The sequence below is a fragment of the Panthera uncia genome, assembly GCF_023721935.1.
Source record: "Panthera uncia isolate 11264 chromosome A1 unlocalized genomic scaffold, Puncia_PCG_1.0 HiC_scaffold_17, whole genome shotgun sequence".
Taxonomy (NCBI): domain Eukaryota; kingdom Metazoa; phylum Chordata; class Mammalia; order Carnivora; family Felidae; genus Panthera; species Panthera uncia.
Genome location: NW_026057577.1, coordinates 92463131 through 92474145, shown reverse-complemented (window position 1 = coordinate 92474145; position 11015 = coordinate 92463131). Strand labels below are relative to the sequence as shown.

Below are 11015 nucleotides of genomic sequence, written 5' to 3'. Positions count from 1 at the left end.
TTTCTCCCCAACAAAGAATAATCAGTAATCTACAGCTTCTGGCAACTGAAGCTTAAACTTTGGGGAAACAATGAACTCCGAGCCCAAGCCTTCAGGGAAGTAAAAATCCCGAAGTGGTTATGCCTGTCTGGAAGTCTGCGAGGCACGAAGTGATGGAGAAAGGTGAACCCAGCTGCTCTCTGGGTCACTTGCAACCGGCTCGCTCTCCATACCTAGTACAGCCAAGGGCTGCCGTCGCCATTTTGCAGGGTGGGCAGCGCAGGCTTCTGGCGCTAGGCCGGCCCGCCAGAACCGGGGAGGACGTGGAAGGGTTGGAGGGGGGTAGCGCGCGCTACCAGAAGAAAGCACGCGTGCGCACAGGCGGCGCCGGCGGAGGGGTGGGGCCGGGGTACGAGTGCGCCTGCTCGGTGGGAGCCCGCGAAGTACCTGGAGGAGGTGGGGGGCGAGGTAGAAAGGAGTGGGGTTGAAGAGCGCTTGCGCGGGAAGGCGACAGTCCAGGGAGGGGGGGGGCTCCCGAGCACGCGCGTGGAGACGGGACTTGGGAAGCTCTCGCGAGATCTTCACGGTGCTATATATGTGCGCAGGGAGCCCGCGTCCTTTCCCTGGTGTGATTCCGTCCTGCGCGGCTGTTCTGTGGAACAGTAGTCGTTTCTCTCCGTCCGCCTTCTCTCCCACCTAAGTGCGTGCCACCACCTCATGGAAGATTCGATGGACATGGACATGAGCCCCCTGAGGCCCCAGAACTATCTTTTCGGTAAGTGCTGGGGGGTTGGGGCGAGGCCGAGCGGGGCCTGGTGGCTTTGAGGTGGGGGGGCGGGAAACCCACTGAGGCCTGGGCTGGTAGAGAAACCTGGGCTGGTAGAGGGAGGGAAGCGGGCCGCTGGGGCCTTGCAGCCTAAGGGATGGGAGGCCGGGAGGGGAGAACTGAAGCATGAAGCGGTGGAAGGAGGGGCGGCCTGAAGCCTGGGGCGTGAGCGATCCGAGGCCCAGGGCCTGAGGTAACGTAGAACCGGCCTGCCGAGGGGTCGGCTTTGCTTGGAGCACACGGTAGGGCCACGGGCATTATTTTCCCTTGGAGTGTGTGATTCCGTAGGCTTGTGATTCTTGGCTGGGGACATTGATGCCGGGTCCCGGCGTCCGGCTGGAGGTTGTGGGGGTCCGTGGTGTGCGGCAGTGGCTGCTTTTCTGGGGAAAAGGATACTTAGAGCCCGTCGTTGGCCTCAGGCCTGAGGAGTCTGGAGCCCTACAGCGGAGATTCAGTCCCGGTGCCTCGGCCGCTTACGGGGGGAGGGGAGGCGCGGCCGGGCGTGAGGAGGCCGCAACCGCTGGGAGCACGTGGTTGCCACGTGGTTGGGGGAAGGAGGGGGGTGTGGGCACTACATCCGGGGCTCCCTGGTGTCTTGTCACTCCGGAGCCTGGGATCCTGGGGCTTAATTGAAACTGTTAGGCGGGAAATGTTGGGTGAAGTGGCGAGTAGAGCCAAGATTCTGGAAGTCTTTGTTCGGTGCTTAACATCTACGATGGCAGATCTCAATTACAGAGCACTTTTCCTATCTCCTATTGGTAAATGGAAATTAGCCCACTTTGCAGGTGACGATGCTCGTGCTCAGAACTGAAGTGACTCAATGAAGGTTGTACTTGTAGTTAGAGACTAGATAGATCTAAAGCAAGACCCTTGTCTCTATGCGTTATTTGTAAGTATATGTATGTTTATTCTTTTTTTTGGAGGGAAGCTGGTGGAAACGGCCTTCTGTGCGGCATTGAGCAAACAGCCTTTTTGAGAAGATAGGAGATGTGTGTAGGTTTCAGCCTTTTTGAAAAGATAGGAGATGTGTGTAGGTTTCAGTTTGAGTCCATAAGATCTGATACAATTTTGGAATCTCGACCTCCCTTCCCTCCAGAACTCCAGTACCATAGTAGAAAGCGACCAGCTTTGGTTTTTGAATCTTAAGTGAAATTGATTGTCGTAGCCATATCTTTGTCAGTCAGGCTGTGAAATAGTGCAAATTTGGTTACACATTTTTTTTTTAATATACCATGCTGAGATGTGTTAATTGAGATAACATTTAGGCATTTATGTACCCGTAACTGTTAGATGACAATTAAATGGAATCCTATAATTAAAATGTTATTCTGTCGGTACTTGAAACAACTTGCCTATTGATGGAATGGGAGTAGATAACTCCTACATTAAGTAAGGCTCTTTTGACTAGCTGGGGTTTCTGGTCAGTATACGGTATTAACCCTTTCTATTGGAAATATCCTTATGATATAGCTAATCTTAAACATAATTTGAGCATAATTTAATGCATATCATTTCTGTTAACTTTAAGGATGGGATATTGATCCCTGTGCCAAGTTTTGATCCATGTTTGTAGTTTTTCCCTTGTAAATACAAATTCACGTAGGTGTTTGTGTAACCATTCATTTCTAAATTTGCCATTTGTCCTGTGTAGTTAGGTAGGTAATTTTTTTTTAAACTGCGATTTTATCAACCTTGTATATTAGACTTAGTTTCAGATACTGGTTTCAGTTTTTACTAAACTTTTGGGCCTGTTTCTACCTAAGAATGTAATAGTGTAGCTGAAAATGAGATAGTATAGTGGGGAAGTGGAATTTATAAAGCCCTGTATGGATGTTATTTGATATTTATAGACACTTGTGTTTAAGAAACCCAGGAAGAGATACTTCTGCCTTGCCATCTGGTAGCTAGAATAGTGGAAAATCTGTTCACAAATTAACTGTTTTTTTTGGTTACCCTCAGTTAAGTTTCAGAGCTAATTCTTTTTTGTTGTTGCTTTTTTCCCCTTTTCAGGTTGTGAACTAAAGGCTGACAAAGATTATCACTTTAAAGTGGATAATGATGAAAACGAGCACCAGTTATCTTTAAGAACGGTAAGTTAAACTTTTCAAAATAAACTATTTAACCTTTCTTGATTTCAGTCTATTCCTGTTTGTGTGACTTAATAACTTTGCAATAGTATTTTTTATAACTGAGTATTGTATGTATTTGCATATGTACCTGTGGTGTAAAACTTGGCCTCTTTACCTCTCATTTAGTAATCACGCAAAGTTCTGTCACACTACTGTTAGGCTGCCCATATTTATGTACTTTGCTTCTTTGGCTGCATTGTAAAGCCCTTTAAGGCAGTGATAAATGTTTTTTGTCCTCTATAGTGACTAGCCTGTAACCTTTTCTGCCTAGTTTGCAGTCAGTGGTCAGTAAACGTTAGGTGATCCATACTGTGGGTAGATGATAACCTATAACAATGCCATCAAATTTTTATGCGTTTCAAATTTGAGTATGAGAAATGATTGGCAAGGCCACATAAAACTTGAGACAACGTTGTGCACAAATTAGTTTTCCATCAGTGTTGATACTGGGTTTATAATTCTCGTTTTTCTTTTTTCCAGACAAATTTTGGGGGGATTTTAAAGTAGAATAACTAAAGTTGAAGTAACTTTTTGTTCACAGGTCAGTTTAGGAGCTGGTGCAAAGGATGAATTGCACATTGTTGAAGCAGAGGCAATGAATTATGAAGGCAGTCCAATTAAAGTCACACTGGCAACTTTGAAAATGTCTGTACAGCCAACGGTAAGGGCACTTACTGCTGGATTTTATGTTAAGGTCTAATTCTGTTGTGTTAAGGTAGGTGCCCTTTAGGTTACTACACCAAGGGCATTGAAGAAGGAATTTTCTTTGGTACTTCTAGTAACAGTGGCTGTGTCTTATGTCACTGTGGGGTTGAATGGTCAACTCTTGAACATAGTGGTTTGCTACCTGTTAGAGGTGAGAAACAGGTTCACTGGTTTGTTCATTTGGTTTATGAGTTTGCCTATATACATTTTTGTAAGTCTGTTATGAACAGGTATTTATACCAAATACTTTTGTTTAGTGATTTTTAAAAGTTTTTCCTTTTCAGGTTTCCCTTGGGGGCTTTGAAATAACACCACCGGTGGTCTTACGGTTGAAATGCGGTTCAGGGCCTGTGCATATTAGTGGACAGCACTTAGTAGGTATGTTATGTATTGTGCTGTTTATTCTCTCTTAATGCAGTTAACTTTGTTCCCAATTTGGACTTTGTAAAGCATGCTTAGTTTTAGTACTGCTGTCTTTATTAATAGGTTGAAGTGGAAATAGAGTAACTTAAACTGGAAAAGCCTGTTTTTTTGTTGTTGTTTTTGTTTTTCATTTAAAGCCTAGTAGAGTGCTGGCCTTCAAAGTTGCTTTTTAAAAAAAATTTTGGTTCCCTATTTGCTGTTTTCATAGTTCTTTTTTAATGTTCATTTAAAATTTTTAAATGCTCCTTACTGTATGTTGTGCTCTTTTTTCTGAGTTCTTGCTTGTTGGTTGAGTTTTATTCGTAGCTAATAAATAATTTTTTATTTTAGCTGTGGAGGAAGATGCAGAGTCAGAAGATGAAGAGGAAGAGGATGTGAAACTCCTTAGTATATCTGGAAAGCGTTCTGCCCCTGGAAGTGGTAGCAAGGTTCCACAGGTATAGGTGTAAAGATCTCTCTTATTTTGGCCTTTGGTTTGGTGATTAAGATCAGCACTTGTATATGAGTATGTGTGTATATATTTACATATATATATATATTTTTTTTTTTTTAAGAAAAAAGTAAAACTTGCTGCCGATGAAGATGATGATGAAGATGACGATGATGACGATGATGATGAAGAGTAAGTGTGTTCTAGAAACTTGATGTAGCTGTATGGAGAGTAGTTTATGAAAGTTATTTACCACAGTCCTCCATGAAATTAAGTAAGAGTTTAATTAAAGAAAGGGTAAATGATCAGTGGTTGTCACTGCATTACATTAGCTGAGTTGAAGGATACTATTGGGATTAAGAACCTTTAAAATGCAGTGTGGGAGTGCTTCTGTCAGTTAAATGTTCTTCTTCCAGCTCAGGTCTTGATCTCACGGTTGGTTCGAGCCCTGTGTCAGGCCCTGTGCTGACAGCTCAGAGCCTGGAGGCTGCTTCAGATTGTGTCTCCCCCTCTCTGCCCCTCCCCTGCTGTTGGCTCTTTTTCTCAGAAACATTAACAAAAAGTTAAAAAAGAAAAGTTGCAGTGTGTTGCAAATTTTCAAGAGTATGCAGCATTTCCCAAACGTGTCCGACTAGATAACTTTTTTTTCTGAGGAAGATTTAGTGAACATGTGATTAGGTGTGTCTTCCACTGAACAGTTTATGATGAATGGTTTGGGTGAAAAGAGAATCTGAATAGCTCCAACAACATTTGTTTTGTGGGTTGTTACTTAACGTAACGAATTCCCTCCCCCCACCCCCCCAAAGGATTTTGGCCCTTGGTTCTCTGATTGTTACTGATAAAATTTTTGTAAAAGATTAAGATTTTCTTGGAAAGGATTTGATAGGTTTATTAAATTTGGTTAGGCTAAGTAAACAGTTACATGCCCACTAAAGAATAAAATGGTATTTATAATTGGTCTTTCCTATTTCCAGTAATGTCAGTAATTTGTAATAAGTTGAACTTTTAATTGACAGCTTTGTTTCTGAGTTCCCAGGTTGGTCCATATATATTTATTGAAAACATAATTCGAATAGAACATAGGAAAGACTGATCAAACATGGACTAGTTAATGATCATATCTGGGAGTTAGGTTTTCAGTAATCTCAAGTAGCCAACCTGGTAGTTCTTTAAAAAGCCCTTTGGGCAGGACAGTGAAGGCAGAAAGTAGGGAAAGTGAGTTGAATGCTTAACAAAATTCAAAATTACTTGCATATCAAATTTAAAACAATATAGTTGGTACTTTATTGTTAACTGCTTTTGAGTATAGTTATCAGTAAGAATTAAAGTGATACACTCCAAGAGAAATAGGGGAAATGGGCTTAAAACATGAGAAATATGGATGGTGTATATGGATGGTGTATGGTGCTTAGTTATATTTGAGTTTATTTAGTCCTTGATTTCAGGTTACCTTTGTCTAGGGATACTGTCTATGCACAGTAGCATATTCACTGAGGAGAAAATCTCTTCTAGGAAGAAAGGCTTTTGAGTAGGGACCTGATTGTTACCTTCAATCTGCTTGGGTTTTGAAGGATTTCCTGTCTTTAAAATGGGGATATTTCCTGATACAACCACAACATAGAGTAGTCTCTGTTCTTCCATGTTCCAAGTTGCCTTTAGGTTTGGTAGTGTGGGAAGAATGAAGTGTGTGTGTATCTGTTAAGGCCCAAGTTAGTTTTCATGGAAGGGAAGAAGGGGTAAAGGGGTGGGTAGTCAGATAACGTATAGGGTAGAGATGGTTAAATAAAACCGCTTATGACAGTGGTTTTATAGAAATCATTGTCATTCTTGTTTCTAGTGTGGGGAGGCACATAAAGGGATTGGGTTCTAAGCCAAAATTGACAGAATCACTGTTTAAAATAAAGGACTGTATCAATGGCTTTGTATGTATTACATGATACTTGACCATTTTAACCCAATTCTGAAAAGATGGGTGTTTCCTTTGGTTGCACATAGATGAAGTTGCTCCTGTTTTAAATTTAGAGATTACGTAGTAAGGAAGAGAAGGAAAGGAAACTTTAAAAAAATTTTTTTTGAATGTTCATTATTTTTGAAGGAAAGAGAGAGCGTGAGCAGGGGAGGAGCAGAGAGAAAGGGAGACACAGGATCCAAAGCAGGTTCCAGGCTCTGAGCTGTCAGCACAGAGCCTGACGGGGCTTGAACTCACGAACCGTGAGATCATGACCTGAGCCGAAGTCAGACGCTTAACCAACTGAGCCACCCAGGCGCCTTGAAGAATAACTTTTTGACTAGTTATGTCGTCCAAAATCATTCTATAATCACTTCCTTCACCTGGCTCTACTCAACCACTGTTTCTCATCTTTAATAGAATTGGTTATTTTGCATATTTAATGTAAACGGAATCATACAATACGTGATTTATGACGGTTTTAAAAGAACCATTTACATTGGGGCACCTCGGTGACTCAGTTGGTTAAGTATCCAACTCTTGATTTTGGCTCAGGTCATAGTCTCATGGTTTGTGGGATCACGCCCTACTTGGGATTCTTTCTCTCTGCCCCTCTCCTGCTTGCGTGTGCATGGTGTCTCTCAAAAAGAAATACACAACTTAAAAAAATTATTTATGTTGAAGCATTCCTAGTACAGTAAAACCTTGGTTTGCAGGCATAATTTATTCCAGAAACATGTTTGCAACCCACAGCACTCATAGATCAGTGAATTTCCTCATAAGAAATAGTGGAAACTCAGATGATTCGTCCCACAATGCAAAAATATTCATATGAAAATGATTATAATACTGGATTATAATACAAAATAATAAAGAAAATACAAAACATAAAGAGAATTTAACCTGCACTTGGAAAACCTTTATAGCTGGTGTGAGGGAGACGAGAGGAGGGTTATTTTATTGTGTAGGATGACTTTCACTACCAGTAATGGCATCACTGCTATCTATTGGCTCAGTGGAATCTTTTTTACAGTACAGTATTAATAAACTTGTCATCTATTGTATTTAGTGTAACTGGCAATAAAGCAGCAGAGGAAAGGGTCTGTATCTGCCGGCAGCCTGACCTAGAATGAAGCAAAGGAGCAAAGGATTGTCCATAGGCGCTTTGAAGTGACAAAAAATAGCCTAGTGCCAGTTGTGGGCACCTTCCAACATTTTGAAAAATCACTGATTTCTACCAAACACTGTGACCTGAGACCAATCATCCGAGCATAGGAGACAATCACCCCCAATCCTACAGAGCGAACCATTGGTTTAGTTGTGAGATACGATGTTTGGTGTCATGTACTATTCTTAACTACAGACGTCACTGGTTTATCAAGTTAATTTATTATAGACATGTTTGCTCGTCTTGTGGAATGCTCACAGAACAAGTTATTCACAATCCAAGGTTTGTGTCTTGATTTTTTTTTCTAGATTATTGAGTTAAAAGAGGGTTTTTTTTGTTTGTTTGTTTATTTCTGAGAGAGCGTGGGCATGCTGGGGAGGGGCAGAGAGGGAGAGAGAACACATCTCAGGCAGGTTCCCAGCTGTCAGCACAGAGTCCCATGTGGGGCTGAAACTCACAGAACTGTGGGATCATGATCTGAGCTGAACTGACTGAGCCACCTAGGTATCCCAGTGTTAGTTTTCTTTTAATGTTTTAGGACAAGTCCCTTATCAGATACATACAATTCGTAAATATTTTCTTCCATTCTTTGGGTTGTCTTTCCACTCTTCAGTGGTATCCTTTGCACAAAAATTTTTTTCTTTTTCTTTTTCTTTTTTTTTTTTTTTTTTTTGAAGCATAGTTGACAACACAGTGTTATATTAGCTTACATTTTTTTTTAAGGTTTTATGAAGTCCAGTTTGTTAGCTTGTGCTTTTGGTGTCAAACCTAAAAATTTAGACCCTTGGTCCATTTTGAATCACTTTTTGTACATGGTGAGGTAGAGGACTAACTTAAATTCTGCATGTGGATTTCTAGTTGTCCCAGCACTATTTATTAGCCTTTCAACTCTTGAATTTTATTGGTATAGGTCTATCCTTCTGCTAAAACAATTGTCCTGGTTTGTAGTTCTTGTGGGTTTCTTTTGAAAATACTGAATCCTAACTTTGTTCTTTTTCAAGTTTGTTGTTGGCTGCTCTCGGTTCCTTGAATTTTGATGCAAATTTTAGGATCAATTTCTATAGAGAAGCCAGCAGGGACTCAAGGATTTCGATGAACCTGTAGATTAATAGAGTTGCCACCTCAGTAAAATATTTCTACTGATCTGTGGACATTACATGTGTTTATTTTAATTTCTTTAAACTATAATCTCCACTTTGTAAAATTTTTATGCCTTTTAATTGTAAAAACAATTCTCATTTTAACCATTTTTTTTTTTTAAAGTGTACAGTTCAGGAATGTTATCCATATTCACATTGTTTGACAGGTCTCAAACTCTTGTAGTAATACTGAAAATCTCATGAAATGAAAACAACTCATTTCTATCTTCAGCCCCTGGCAACCACCATTCTACTTTCGGTTCTATAAAGAGTATAAAGATTATTTTTGGTGTGTTATATTAAGTGGGATTGTACAGTATGTTTCTTTTTGTGACTGTCTTATTTCAGTTAATGTCCTCAAGATTTATTCATCTTCAGCATGTGACAGGAATTCATTAAAATAGCATATTCCAAGAATGTAAATTGTGATAACTGTCAAAAAACCTCAAATATTCCATTAAATATATAGAACATTTTTAAAATCTATTTGATTGTTAATGGACATGTGAGTTGCTTCTACCTCTTGGAAATTGTGAATAATGCTATAATGATGATGAATGGACAAATATCTCTTAAGATCCTGCTTTCAGTTCTTTTTGTCGAAAGTTCAAAATTTCTTAATACCTTGATTTGATTGTCTAAACTTGTTGATTCATTGGCTCTTCTATGAAATTGGTTCATAGCCAGTTTCTACATAGGCTTTTTGGTTTATGAGTGTGTTGAATCAGTAATAATGACTCATTTCATTTGTAGTGATGATGATGATGATTTTGATGATGAGGAAGCTGAAGAAAAGGCTCCAGTAAAGAAAGTAAGTAGGATACAATGGTACAGGGTTGCCAGAAGTTGCTAGTAACAAATGATGATAGATAAATTTTTGTGCTCTTCACTTGTAGTTAATGAAAGCTGGCTTGGGAGGAGTTAATGATCTAATACTTTAAAAATTAGCCCTGAGTTGGGGTAGTCTTAAGATTTCCTAGTAGTGGACAGTGATCTACTTTTTTACCCATGTGGCCTTCTCCCACTTTAAAACTTTGGTCAGAATTTTTTTTTTTTTTTGGTTTTAGCAAACTACTACTTTTATATGGTTTGGGGCAGTTACGTAGGAGGGCATTGATTAAGATTAATTTATAATTGCAGTCTATACGAGATACTCCAGCCAAAAATGCACAAAAATCTAACCAGAATGGAAAAGACTCAAAACCATCAACACCAAGATCAAAAGTAAGTGGCATCATATACCTAAACACAGCCTTTGTTGAGGTAGTTAGGAAAGTTAAAAGTTCTGTGGAAGAAGGTAGTCTGAAATTTGATAGTGCTTGGAGAACACCTGTAATTGATGTCTTACAGCACTAAAATATGCTTGTTGGTAATCATTGTCCTATATGTATCATTCCTGGCATTCTAGTGGAAGAGAAAGCCAGCACAAAGATTTTATTGTGTTAGAGTTGTCTCCTGTAAGGAATCTTGTTTGTTGAAAGATACTATTTATGGCATACCAGAGTTTCTCAACCCTGGCTGCGTGTTAGAACCTAATAGCAGCTTAAAGGAACCACAATACCTGGTCTTGGAGGTTACTATTTAAAAGCTATGGGGATGGGTATCAGGCATCTAGCTGCATTGACTTGCTTAATTCTTGGAGCCTTATGCTTTCAATTTTGATGGTATCCTTTTTAAATGTGAACTAATCTGATGTGAAATATAAAAGCAAACTCAAACTATTCTATTTTTTAAGGAATGATTTTAAGAATATAATTGTTCAGTCATGAATTAATTTATGATACCTGAATTCTGGTTGTATACATTTTACAAGGAAGGATTGTAAATAATGCTTTTCTTGAGAAAATCCATGTATGTAGGATGGGTTTTAACAGTATATGTAAGTGTATACACTTACAACCTTTCGAAATTCAACTTGTTTTTCAGGGTCAAGAATCTTTCAAAAAACAGGAAAAGACTCCCAAAACACCGAAAGGACCTAGTTCTGTAGAAGACATTAAAGCAAAAATGCAAGCAAGTATAGAAAAAGTGAGTAAAATGATCTTTCCTGAAGAAACTTGATAAAGGTATATTTCCCCCTCTCTTAAACACCATTGTGAAGGCTTGGAACAAGATTGTTCCTTATTGTTTTTCCTTGATGTATCTGTCCCTTATGTGCTCTTGGTTTTCAGAAGTGTATTACTTATTATTTACATTCATTTCTAGTCTCAGTGATTTTTTTTCTTTTTTTTTTTTTTTTTTTTTTTTTTTTTTTTTTTTTTTTTTTTT

At 39.5% G+C, this 11015-nt stretch overlaps 1 protein-coding gene across 2 annotated transcripts in view; it reads left to right on the top strand.

The window, feature by feature from the left end:
* Nucleotides 1-575: 575 nt before the first annotated feature.
* NPM1 (nucleophosmin 1) overlaps nt 576-11015 on the top strand; it is a 15988-nt gene continuing 5548 nt past the window's right edge. The window contains exons 1-9 of one of the 2 annotated variants that reach the window (XM_049647783.1): nt 576-754; nt 2816-2895; nt 3476-3595; nt 3924-4017; nt 4393-4499; nt 4617-4684; nt 9501-9558; nt 9888-9971; nt 10674-10775. In XM_049647783.1, coding sequence (XP_049503740.1) covers nt 697-754; nt 2816-2895; nt 3476-3595; nt 3924-4017; nt 4393-4499; nt 4617-4684; nt 9501-9558; nt 9888-9971; nt 10674-10775 — 771 coding nt within the window. In that variant the 5' untranslated portion in view covers nt 576-696. The remainder of the gene's footprint in view (nt 755-2815; nt 2896-3475; nt 3596-3923; nt 4018-4392; nt 4500-4616; nt 4685-9500; nt 9559-9887; nt 9972-10673; nt 10776-11015) is intronic. The other variant, XM_049647782.1, reaches the window with a different exon arrangement.